At 41.2% G+C, this 13067-nt stretch overlaps 3 protein-coding genes across 4 annotated transcripts in view; all 3 read left to right on the forward strand.

The window, feature by feature from the left end:
* The first annotated feature begins 367 nt into the window (after window positions 1-367).
* On the forward strand, window positions 368-4080 carry mpv17l2 (MPV17 mitochondrial inner membrane protein like 2). The gene is made up of 5 exons (XM_076152802.1): window positions 368-857; window positions 1259-1420; window positions 1781-1857; window positions 2488-2616; window positions 2989-4080. The coding sequence occupies exons 1-5, from the start codon at window positions 668-670 to the stop codon at window positions 3085-3087; spliced, it is 657 nt and encodes a 218-aa protein (XP_076008917.1). The 5' UTR covers window positions 368-667; the 3' UTR covers window positions 3088-4080.
* A 750-nt stretch (window positions 4081-4830) lies between these two features.
* On the forward strand, window positions 4831-8492 carry cist1 (colon, intestine and stomach enriched 1). Its single transcript, XM_076152819.1, has 4 exons — window positions 4831-4985; window positions 6801-7142; window positions 7409-7548; window positions 8359-8492. The coding sequence occupies exons 1-4, from the start codon at window positions 4865-4867 to the stop codon at window positions 8401-8403; spliced, it is 648 nt and encodes a 215-aa protein (XP_076008934.1). The 5' UTR covers window positions 4831-4864; the 3' UTR covers window positions 8404-8492.
* A 1996-nt stretch (window positions 8493-10488) lies between these two features.
* LOC143002661 (3',5'-cyclic-AMP phosphodiesterase 4C-like) overlaps window positions 10489-13067 on the forward strand; it is a 62765-nt gene continuing 60186 nt past the window's right edge. For both annotated transcript variants that reach the window (XM_076152922.1, XM_076152920.1), the window contains exon 1: window positions 10489-10657. The gene's annotated coding sequence lies outside the window, so the exon portion shown is untranslated. The remainder of the gene's footprint in view (window positions 10658-13067) is intronic.

Consider the following 13067-nt stretch of genomic DNA (forward strand, 5'->3'; position numbering starts at 1 on the left):
ATCCAACAAAGGTGCACAAAATGAAAGCAATAAATGAAACAAGATGGAAGCTTAGGTAGAAGTTAAAAGAAATAGTTCATTGCTGTACTTAGTATGGTTTGGTAATGCACTCCTACAAGGAGGAACAAGACATTCATTTACTTTTATTTTACTTAAATTCATCATCCAGAAATTACATATACTTATATTGCATGATACTTATATGCTACTGAGCACCTAAATTACCTGCGCTTCAATTGTATAAAACCATATAGCATTACACTGATATCAAAATTATGTAGTACACTGCAGTAGGATGTGTACAAATGGTCTGGTAGTACCTCCTCCAGCCCACTAGGCGGTGCTCAAACACCAGCTGTGGTTCTGTAGAGTGCTTGTCTTTACTCTTTATTGCTGTTGCGTGTTTGTCATGTGTCTGACAGAAGCAAGCCGGTAAATGTCAAATCGGCGGTAAACTTAGATTATTATTTTTGTATTAATAGTATTTTTAAGCAAGGTTTGACTTGTAAGAAAACGGACCATCAAGCTGTCACCCGCGGCCACAGAGTCAAGTCGTCCTTCGTGCTTTTCTGGTTTAAATTAGCCCGCTAGCTAACCGTTAGTTAACCTCCAAGGCACACTCGACTGTGTCTGCCCCAGTAGATGCCTGCTGTGCTGTGCCGACACTATGCTTCCCCAGGTGGGTAGAGCGTTTCTGGGTCGTATGCGGTTCTTCTTGAGGCCACTCTTCAAGGGACGTAACTTGCTGATGACCAACACGCTGAGTGTCGGCGGCATCATGGCACTTGGAGATTTCCTGCAGCAGAGCCGGGAGCTGCACCAGGGGAAGAGCTTAGTGAGAGACTGGAGGAGGACAGGTGAGCGGGGCGAGGACAGAGGACAGACATCCCGCTGTGGGACACCTCACGGTTGCACATAAATACGTAACCACAACACTTCTGGCACAAATCCCTCCAATTGGAGTGCCCCCTGGCGGATGTAGTTTTTCCCCAGTTTTTGACATAAAATAGGAAAGAGGGGAAAGTATGTCAACAAAAGCGCCCTTATTGCAAGTGTGTGTGGACAGATATTACTGTTAAGATTCAGATATTACTTAAGATATTAATTGATTTTATTATGTTGTTGATGGTGAAGATGCCCAATTTAAATGTAGTCATTGAGGCCAGCTCTGTGAATCACCCTGTCAGGTTTCATTCTCTCAGAACATCAGGTGTTGCTGATGTAAATCCTCTTGTTTTTATTCTAATTCCCCTTAAAGGTTGCATGTTTGCGGTAGGTTGCTCCATGGGCCCGGCGTTGCACTACTGGTACACCTGGCTGGACAGAGTGTATGTGGGCACAGCTCTGAAAACAGTGGGTAAAAAGGTTCTGGTTGACCAGGCGGTGGCCTCGCCGGTATTCGGAGTGTGGTTTTTTGTGGGTGAGTAGGCTGTTTCCTCCCTCAACGCACACAAACACACCTCATCATTTGTGCTGGTGTTGGCACACACTGCATCTCTTGAGACACACACACCCAAACTCACACATACCAAGTGTACAAAGGTTGCTTCTTAAAGATGTGAGTGATGTCAGAGAAGACGGTGCACGTCAGTAGCAGAGGCGGATGCAGTTGAAAGGTTGTCTGGATTAAGACTTAAGGTTTAACTACCGTTTGCTCCCTGACTGTCATGTTATCGTTTTGTAAAGTTTGACACCCCGCCTGTCTTAAACCTTATCTGGCGAAGGTTTGTCTGAATCAAAGCAGTGACGCACGTCTGACGGACATCCATGTTTATTGCAGGCATGAGCGTAACAGAAGGACACACACTTCTGGCAGGATTGCAGGAGTTTAAAGACAAGTTCTGGGAATTCTTCAAGGTAAGATGATCCCAGGTCCATATGTGGAGCAGCAGGCAATCACACACACACGCACACCTTGGCTTTTCTTTTTATAAACTCATCACATCACATTAGTTTTTGATCTGAAGCAAAAAACTATTTTCAGCGTCAGCTCATCGCCTCTCACTTTTTTTCCTAATATGAATTACTGGAGTATTGATTACAATCGATTCATGATTACTCAGAGATTTCCTATTGAAAATATCTGCAGAATGTCCATTGTCAAACCTTTTCTAGTATTGTTTTCCTAAGTGATTAAGATTAAGGCAAACATACTATGGAAGGAGAGAAGACTTGAGAGAGATGGTTTGTTTCAATATGTGCAATAGAAGTTTATGTCTGGGCCCTCTTTCTTTCTTTCTTTCTTTCTTTCTCGAGAGGTGTGATGGTAAAACTGAAACCCTGGCTCTCTGCCTGAGCAAATTGGCTGATAGATCAAACACACCCTGCAGGTCCCTGTTGATGTTTCCCAGCTTTATGTCGCTGGTTTCCCACCGCGGAGGAGCAAAGTGTGCCGCTTGAAAACTTCCCTCCTCCTCATTTTATCCTTGTTTGTTCTGGATAATCTGCTGGGGTTTGCTCACTAATCTGTGTTATTCTTGCCAACAGGCTGACTGTTGTGTTTGGCCTCCGGCTCAGCTGATCAACTTCTACTTTGTCTCACCCAAATTCCGTGTTGTGTACATCAGCGTGGTCACCTTAGGGTGGGACACCTACCTTTCCTACATCAAACACAGAGTAAGTCAGCTTCACTAGGCTTTAAAGGCACATTACACTCAAATATTCCCCCTGGTGTTATGGGATTTTAATTGAGTCGCTCTGAGCTTTTGCATGCCTTCATACTTACTGTGTGCTTTGAGGACAGTAATTTTCTTACTTGCTAAACAGCTGTGGCTAAAGGTGTCAACACTGTTCAATAGAAAAACAACAACAATTTCCTCTGATATAAGTTGAAAATGACAATATGCCTCCACCATACTTTATTCCATCTTTAATAGAATGGACCCTTGATTTTTGATGTTATATAAAATAATAAAGCCTATATCGTATTTGTTCATCTTTTTAACATCGTTCTCTGGATAGATGATATTGTTTTTGTTGTGTTGACAGAGTGACAGCCCCCCCGCTGAGCAGGGTTCGGACAGCAGTGCTTTGGATGTGCAGCAGGAGGCGCTCCAGAAGCCCAAGCCACAGGTGGATAAAGCGTAGAGGTGGACTTGTAGCTTGTTGCCATCGGTTGAAGGCACTAGGATATTTCTCCAGGTACATTCCAATGCCCTTACCTAGGACCTGTAAGCAGTGATGCCTGTGAGGAGTCAGAGTGAGTGGATATGAATCTGTGCTGGTATACACATGTGTGAACTTAACTAATACTGTAGAGATACAACATAACACCTCAGTTTCTCCTGTGGTCGACCGACCCGCTGCAGGTTCACCTTCACTCATACATGTTTCCATTTGTCTTTGTCTCTGTCCAGTTTGTTGGTTTATGTCCATCCAGTCCTATATTTGTGTCCATACAGTTTAACTGCCTGACTGACGCTGTCAGCAAGGCACGACAGAGCTGCTGTAATGGGAAGTCTTGGATTATATGTCATGACCTTTTTTTCTATCGTTTGTGGTTTTACATGGATGAATGGTGTGAAACATCTTTTGCTTTATGTTCCAGTCTCTTCTAGCAGCTTTAATCAGTCGGTGTAAATGTGAGGTGCTGTGTTTTTACACAGCATATGTATTCACTTGTTTTGCCTTAATATTTAGTCTAGTAATGCACTTGTGTGTAACCAAATAATACCAGAGCATCATGTTCGCTGATGGAGATTCCTATAATAGCGGACTACACCATGCTGGTCATCAGCTTAATGCATTTCCAATTAAACTTCAGTTCTGATGTCCTTTAATACCACACAATATTAACACATGTGATAGATGAAGGCACTTTCTTTTTTTTTGCAGATGGGGTGATTTTTAAGTTGATGTTATGATGTGGGCTATGGAAGTGTGAGATTTATATTTATTTTTCATATTACTGACAACGTTATTGCTGCTGCTGTTTTCCTATCAGATGATCTGTCTGAGTCGTTTCTTATTGGTGAATTTTACACAAAGTTTTTTGAGAATTTAATATATAAGAAGACATTGTGAAATATGTGTATGATACAATTAAACCTAAAGACACTTTTTTGATTGATTTACGACTCAATAAATGCAAATTGTCTCTTAAAAGTGTCCTGTCGTTTACTTTTGCATAGAGATTTTACATGGAGTTCTTTGTGGTTCCGAGAATGGGAGACTTGTTCATGAGTAACAATCAGATGGAGTGTGAGATCAATGGTTTGGTCTGGGGAAGAGAGAGCTGAGCCTGAAGGTTAAGCTCTCAATTTACTGATTGATCCAGGAGCTGGAGAGTGTGTCCAGGGAGAGGGGAGTCTGGCCCGCTTTGCTTAGCTTGCTGCCCCCCGTGACTCAAATGTGGACAAGCCGTGAAAATATTGATGGATGCCTCCTGCCGCAATGTTTGATCAGATTGAAATCCCCCTAGAATATTCACATTTAGTCAGGGAATCCACCATTATTGTTCAAAATATGTAAGGAATCAATGTATATGAGAATATATTGTGAAATGTAGTGAGGAATGCTTTATTCTTGGCCACATTACATCACAACATTCATTATTATTCATTATTCCTCATGCCTCCCATTAAAGTCAGAGAAGTCCTCAGTCCTTGTGCGGGAGTGAGTGAATAGGTGTGTGTGTGTGAGAGAGAGAGGGAGTGACTGCGTGTCTTCACCATGGTTTCCCTTTTATATGAGAAGGAAATGGGCAGCAGCAGCATGGAGGGTATAAGTAAATAAATGCTTTATTCAAACATTGACTAAGCTTGAGTAATTTGATATCCTCCATCAGACACACAGAGCACTCCTCCACTGCCACTCGCTACATCCTGCTGTCAAGGATGTAGTCTGGGCGCACGTGTGTGTGCCCATGCGCTTGTGTGTGTGTGCGCTTGTGTGTGAAGCTGTCATGACCTCTCTGTTAGTCAACATGTCTGCTGCAATGCACCTCACTGTACTTGTGTCACTCTTTGCAGTGACACTCTGTACCGGTAAGTGAGCTTTTTTTCTTTTTTTATTTCTACCTGTTCAACCTGTCTGTTCATTTGTTTAAACATTTGTCTGAAATCTTCCGTTGTAGATAGTAAGTTGTGCACACAGGAAGCGTCCTGCCACAAGCGGCAACAGCAGCGGTTTGTGCCTGAGGAGAAGTTCTTTCTCAGTATACAGGAACTATTCTAGTTATTACACCAAATCTGTTGAGTCTGTTACTTAGTTGTGAAATAGGTTTGTTAAATTCTTACATTCAGGATGAGGTATGTGTGTAACTGTAAAGGAGAACGGCGGTGCTGCCAGATGTGCTCAGAATTACTGTGTAACAAAATTACCTTGACAAATCCTGCAATTGAAAAAGTAATATAAGTAGTAAAATGTATTCAAGACTCCACAGTGAAAGTACTAATTGTTAAGAATAGTCCATGTAAGAATTCATAATAAAATCTTTATAATAAAATCAAAAATTCAAAATAGAAAACCGATGATTTCCATGCTCTCAGGTTAGACAAAGTACTGCATGCTTCTCTGCACTACTTCCTTCTAAAACACTTCAGATTGTCTGAAAAATGTGTGTATGTGGCATCAAGCAAAAACAAGGCAGATGTGTTTGAGTTGTCACCTGGCAACAGCCATTATTGAATCTGTAACTACGCCCATCAGAAATGTAATGTTTGTTCATGTTGGTAGGCTAAAGACTAGAATAAAAACATAATCTTTAGCTGTTTTTAATCTAAATGTCATATTGTATATACAGTCGTATGATGTTTAAGTCTACATCTGTATGTAACAAAATATCAAGTGTAATATTTCCCTATGAAAAGTAGACGAGCACAAAATGGCAATGTGGATACAAGTAGGATACAAGTGCCTCAAATGTACAATACTTCTAGTAAGTATCCAGTTACTTCCACCAGCCAGTGTGTGTTACAGTTTAACCGATGTATTACTTGTAAAGTAAATGAGAAAACCTTGTCTGTCTTTCACCCGAGACAAATATTTGTTCAGTGAAAGTGATCCGTTTTGATCCTTACCGCTGCTTCGGCAAACACTTCTTCCACACAACACACTTTGCCTAAGAAATGAATATGAGCATTGAACAAAACAGCCTCTCTGTCGAAACAGCCTCACCTGACCTCAGTCTACACCTGCTGAAGTGATGCTTTCATTCCAGCGTTTGTCCCATTTTGGTCTAAATGGAGAAATTGACTACTAACAGGCTAAACTGCCAAACTCTCCTCACACTCCTATTATGCAAATATTCTGAACAATGCTGGAATTCCTTTTAATTCCTTACTCGCATTTCTGTGCTTAGTCAAAGCACAGACAAACAAAAAAAGCTGCATGAGATCTATTGTGTATCTGTGTGTGGAGGTGGATTGTTGACACCTGTAGCAACTGAGCTCATGAAAGCATTGTTTTGGGAAAACTATTTTTTTTAGAAATTTGAGGGATCACTTGCTTCATATTAAGTCAGAGGAGAATGATTGTGCCCCTACATTCCCCCCTTTTGGAAGCTTTATGACCGGTGGGCAGGTTAGACATGATCCAGGGAAGAGCCCATTAAATGTTTGTACTAGTTGGCCTGATGGTGGCACTGTACTTTTTAACTTTTCATTAAACTGTAAAATATATGTTATATGGATGCAGTTTGGACTATGACATGGCACATTATCATCTAGAGATCAATTGAGGCTACACTACAGCTCTGAATCTAACCCTAAAAACAATTTCTGGCTACAAACACAAAACTTTCAGCAGTCAGGTTGTTGTTCACCGTCACGTAATTTCATATGCTTTTTGTTTTTTTGTAGCATCCCCATCCACCATAGGTACAACACTGGCAACCACCGCAACACAGAGCAGCACACAGAGCAGCACACAGCTCATCAACACCACTGCATTGACTGTGGGAAACGGCACAAAGGAAACGCAACAGGTGACCTCTGCAATCACAGCATCTTCATCACCTCCCCCCTCTACCTCCCTCCAAACATCCAACGGCACAGGGGGAACACAGCCCAGTCCCTCCCCTCAGACTGTAACCACCACCCAGACCACCAACCCATTCACCAACCATACAGTTTCCAATACAACCACAGTCCCGGCAGCTTCAGGGAATCCCAACACCACCATTCCGAGCACACCCCACCCAGGTCTGTAGTCTGTAGTGTGTATGATTAGATGGATCACAGAAAATCAATATCTCCAAAGCTTCAATAATGTGCAAGTCGTCAAGTTAAATGTGTTTTTTCATTTGCACTTGCTGAGCTCTGAGTACCAGCAAGTTTAAAGTTGTTACACTTTGTACTCGGCAGCAGGAGCCAAAATGTAATTTGCTGTCTTTGCTGAAGTTTTTAGAGGCATCGAGAGAAATCAACCTTTCTGTTTCTGTTTTTGTTGTTTTTCACCCCCCACAAAGACAATTTGACGACAAACCCGGGCCTCGTTGCAATCCTCTGCATCTTCTGCATTGTGGTCGGCCTCGCTCTAGTGGTGGCCTTAGTGAAATGTGTCCGATCACCGAGGTCCAGCTTCGAGAGGCTTGAAGATGTGCCGATGGTGAGTTCAAAGCAATCAACCTTCACAAACGAGACCATACAATGTGTGGCAATACAAATGCTGTTAGTCAATTCAGGAGCTCGACCCTCTGAATTTGTAGGCCACATTTTTAGGCTGAATACTTTAAAAGGTTCTTTCAGATGTTGCCTAGAAGTACACAACTCGTGTCCTCTGCAGTCATGCATTACTTGGAGCATTCACAGAATTGTGTGCACCCTGTGACTTTGCCAGTGCATCATGGCTGCCACTTTCCTTTCGGGGGCAGAGGCGAACATGGCGGTTTTCTGCACATCCTTTGAAATAAACAGGAAACTTGATAAGATTAGAGTGTGTGAGAATTTCAGAAGTAGGCTAGTGTGGTAAGATGACATGACGCATCAGTCCATTTCAAACGAAAGCTCGATGTCTTCACCATGTCTGTCTCTTTGTGTGGGGCAGTAGGTCACTCGCAGTATCATGCGGTCCTAATGTTTCACATTAAACTGTAATTCACCATCAAGACTCCAGTGTGTGGAGAACAGCGTCTCCTTTTCTCCATAGATAATTCAAGATATGAAAATAAAACACACTCTGGAATATGACTACAGTCTTCAGCTATCTGTTAAACTATATTGCCACATGACTGGACCTGCTGTGAACAGAGCAGCATGGAAGATTAGAACAAAGTGCACTCTATACAGCCATACAGAGCATACGTACAGTATACTGGGGCCATACATGCTTTGACTGCAGAATCAGGCTTGTTGCAGCTTCTCATGAATCCTGTCTTTATCTTTGTCACACCTCTTTGATTTCTTCTCCTCGCTGCAGAGCAAAGTGAATGAAGAGTCGCCAATTGCACACTACTCAAAGTGACACCGAGGACTTCATCAAACACTGAAGTGAAGAGGGGTCCAGTCTGATGTGTGTGTTGCTTAGTGTGTGTATTTTTGCGAGACCTTCCCCCGTTTCAGAACAAAAGGACAGAAAGCTTGAACCGTCTCCCGTTTCAAAGAAAAGATTGAAAGGTTTTCAGTGTTTGTGGCACTTCTATCAACAGGGATATATCTGCCTTCGCACTGACCTTTGCCCTTCTTAGCTGTCTGCTTGCAGCAACGCCTCCTCCTTACCTTTTGAAAATAGCAACTGTTTAACACAAAAGGTAAACTGTAACGTGAGCCAAACTGGTCCAAATGAAATGTTCTTGAATGAGTTACAGATAAAAATGTTTGGATTTTGTTTGTCTTCAATACTGTCAATACCAGTTTTTCTGTCACAGATGATGCAACAAAGGCAATAGAGAGAACATGAAGACTTCAGTATTGTCTATGAAGCCTAACCAATATCAGGAAAATTAATAGAATAATTAATGATTAATGGAAACCAGTCATTTAACCTTGCAAGCTCAGTCTAGCCCTACTATGTCCTCTGTGAGTGCTGTCCTGCATTGTAGTTGGTCAGTCAGCTAAGTTAAGGTCTAAGGTCTTTTTGGCTTATTCATTAAACTGGTTTAACTTAACCAGCAAATCTTTTCGGCCTCTGAATGTGTGCAGAACAACAACTCCTAACAAACTATGTGAACGTTGCCAATACTGCACATGATCATAGTTTTAAAAATTGCTGCTGTTAACATGCGTGTAATCCTCTGCTTAACCATATTTAATCATGCCGCAAAGCTGATCTGTACATTCCTTTATTTCTATATCATTCCATAAGTTAAACCTATAGCCAAGGTTTAACTTAACTACTGTATTTATTATATTTTTCTGATTAACTAAAAGAAAAACGTCTTAGCTACTGTATCTGGAGCATCGACTGAAACACACACAACATATTCTGACTACCATGCATTTTTCTGCAGTGTAACATGGGCGACACACACATATCGCAGGCTGTTACTAGTGCTGAGTGAATCTATGTGTATGAATCTATAGTTTACTTTAGTCTCTTTTTAAAGCCTCAATGGACCAGCATGTTGAACGCAAGTTCCTTCTGTAATTGGACACATTTGTTGTTCAACATGATTTGGTACGTTGGATGTTCACTATAACTCGGGGAGTTCAAACTAGTTGGAAAAATTATTTACTTGTGCAAGTGTGACAAAATCAAACGCAATAGACCCAATGTATGTATCAGTTAAGCACTTTCACAGGTGATGTGATGTTTGTAAATGTGATGATGCTGAAAAGGAAATAAAATAAAATTCCTATGAACAAAATACATTTTAAATGGTCTTGTGTCTTAGTGTCTTGGACATGCTACACAGGTGTGCGATCTTAGTGTCTCTGGCTTGTTTTTGGTCTGTTGGTTTTTCATACTAATGAGGGTGACCTCAGTTCTTACTCAGGACCTATTTTTCCTCTTTTTGATCTGCCTAAAATCACAGTGTACAGTGTTGCTTACTATACAAAATAAATAATTTATTTTTCTGAAAGATAATCGCAATGAAATCAAGTGAAATCAAGTTTATTTGTATAGGACAATATCACATAGAACATCTCAAACGGCTTTAAAGGCCTGTTCCTGTTCTCTAAGAGGACGAGGAAAACTTCTCTAAAGAAAAACCCTTAATATATTGCATAAAGAGGAAATGATGAACCAGATTAGGACACAGGAGAGGCCATTCACAAAGAGACACCTCAGACAGCCAGGTGTGCAACAGGAGCTGGGGGCGGGGACAGAATCAAGTTACAGAGAGGCAGAAGTGAAAATATAATTAAGGAAAATAAAAATATACAGTGGACTCTGAATGTTGAATGTTGGCTGGATGTTAAACAAGATGTAGATGATGAGATGTTGATGCTGTTACTCACGACAGACAGACAGACAGACAGACAGGTTATTAATTTTATTTAATTGTGTCTGGAAGCCCTTGTGGCCCCTGAGTTGGTTTGTTTACGTAGTACGGTTAGACTTCCTGTCATGTGACCCTGACGTCACGGTGACGGCAGCGCACGCATCAGCCGCGCGTGAAGCAGAGTTTGAAGTCTAAAAAGCAGCAGCAATAAAAATGGAAAAATGCGACACATGGAGCACCTTTACCTGACGAACAACTTCAACGGGTCCGGCGGCACTTTTCGCACTTTCACCGCAGAAAAAAAGCCCGCAGAGTGACGGACGGAACGGAACGGTGAGTCAAGCTCCGTTCACGAAACTTCCACCATAACAACTTTAAAACTTTGATATTCCTCCTGCTCACTGAGGCAGCTGAGGATTTTCACACAAAACGAAACAGCGCGTCATTTGTGTGGTCAACACGAGTGTTTTTACAGTTTACTGTCAGTTTTACTCCCCAGTTAGAGAAAGAAACACTACAGGAATCCCAAAGTGTCCATTTAATGATAACAAAGCGACTCCAAGTGTGTTGAAACTGCTCTTATCATGCCTCCTATGCTTTGTTTGTTGGTGATAATATACTTTCAAGATGTTCTGCCTGTTCAGCAGTGAGCTCATCCTGTTTTTCTGTGTGCCCCTCTATGGTATCTTTACAATATACTAAAATTGTTCTTGAGAAGAGTTTATTGTGCGCCTATCAGTGCTGAGGTGAGATACATCAGAGATACATCAGAATATTAATTGATGACAACTTTTATAATCAATCATGTGACCAAGTAGTTAGTTATTATTAGCAGTTGATTATTAAACCAATTCAACAATCTGGAAAATTCCTATAGTTAAAGCCCTATACTTCTATGTAGTATTTTAATATCCTTTATGATTGTTTTCCTAACCTTTTTTATGTATGATAAACCTCTTAGTGTTATTGAGAACCACAGGGTTTCTGCTGTATGTTCTAGTTAACTGTGAGGTATTCTATTGTACTCGTTGTATTGTGCACTGCAGTACATTGAGGCAGAAGTGTGCCTGTAGCTTCATGAGCAAAGAGTCATGGAATGCATTTCCCTAAAATATTTATGTAATCCCTCCCTCCTGTCTTTATCTCCGCTTTCCTTCCTTCATATCTGCTTCCTTCATTCTGCCTCAGCCCCCCTTCCCCCCCAACACACACACACACACACACACACACACACACACACACACACACACACACACACACACAAATTCATATTTAAACATGCCGACTGCACTTTGTTCCTGCTGTTGTTTTCTCCTCTTCAGCACATAGTTATGATTTTGTTTATTGTTGTTGTGGTGCTTTGAGTTTAAATTCAGAGTTATCTTACTCCAGGGATACTGCAGTTATTAAAACATCAGATTGATATTAGAATCAGTTGTGAATAATTTGAAACATTGTTGTTGTTGTTGTAAGATTCAGCCTCAGTTGGTTAGTTTACGTTTGAGTCTCTGCCATGGGATTTTGTATTCTTAAACGATAAGATAATGCTGAAATAAAAATACTGCATAGAAGTATGGGGCATCAATGCTTCAAGGACCCAAGGCCTTCTGCATTTGTCAAGCAAATTTCCACCTGCATAGTACGCTCCAGTCAGTCTAACCTGTTTGGATGACAGGAGAAACTTCACGTCATCAATTCACCAAAAAGTCACAGAAAACTTGTGTTCCAGTCCTGCCTGCGTCCATTAGATGGCATGCTCTCCCAACACTGAGTCTGTCTGTCTGTTCTTATCACTCAGCACAATCTGAAGCTGTTTGATCTGCAAACATTTGTAGAAGCAATGCCCAAATCGTTGTGTGTCTACATGACTCACTGCAGATTGGGATAGATACCGGCTACAAAACTGCTGTTTGTCTTATCAGTAGTTTACAAATCAGCATGGAGAACAACCCAAACAAAAATCCTTTTTTCATTGACATGCGACTGAAAGACACTTTCACGTTGATGCTTTGATTTATGGTTCAAAATATCAAAGGGCTTAGTACAGTGCCTAGGTCACACCGGATTTGATGGATGTCCGACTAACATGCCAACAGAGTTTCATTGAAATCTGTGAGTTTGAGAATAATTGGGTTTTTGTTTTAATTTAAAGGGCTCTAACACCTTTAGTCACATCTGTATCAGAGGGAGTTTCCATGCGCTTAGTGCTTTGAGTGTATGCGTCAGTGTGTGCGTGTTTAGGGAGCTGGTAGTATGCTCTCCGTTTGACTCAATGGATTTGTTGTCTTGAACGTTGCTCTCTCTTCAGGCTTTATCACTTTGAGTTTTAACAAGCCTATCTGTTCTGCGTCACCGCCACAGCATCACAAGATGCATTGCGTGTTCACTGTAGGATGACTGCTGATTGCAGAATTGAAGACGAGGACACCTCGACGCCGATAGTAAACCTTTGCAGACTCAGCGGTGCCCGGGTTGGAGGTTCAACTCCCACTACACACACTTAAGAGTGTGAACGTTGATGAAATGAAGCCCCACAAAACATCTTGTCCCAAACTTTTCCATACCAGAACATTACTGGTTAAATCTCAAGAATTTTAACTGTAAATTCATAATAATTGTCTGAAAATGGGACGATACAAGATAGGACTTTATATGTTAAGTGAGGAAATGTTTGTGAACAAGATCAAATTGGAAATATATCTTTACTAGAAAGTGTTATAACTGCAGAAAGGGGACATACACA

This window comes from Genypterus blacodes, unplaced genomic scaffold, assembly GCF_046128005.1.
Source record: "Genypterus blacodes isolate CSIRO-AG114 ecotype Tasmania unplaced genomic scaffold, CSIRO-AGI_Gbla_v1 ptg000058l_1, whole genome shotgun sequence".
Taxonomy (NCBI): domain Eukaryota; kingdom Metazoa; phylum Chordata; class Actinopteri; order Ophidiiformes; family Ophidiidae; genus Genypterus; species Genypterus blacodes.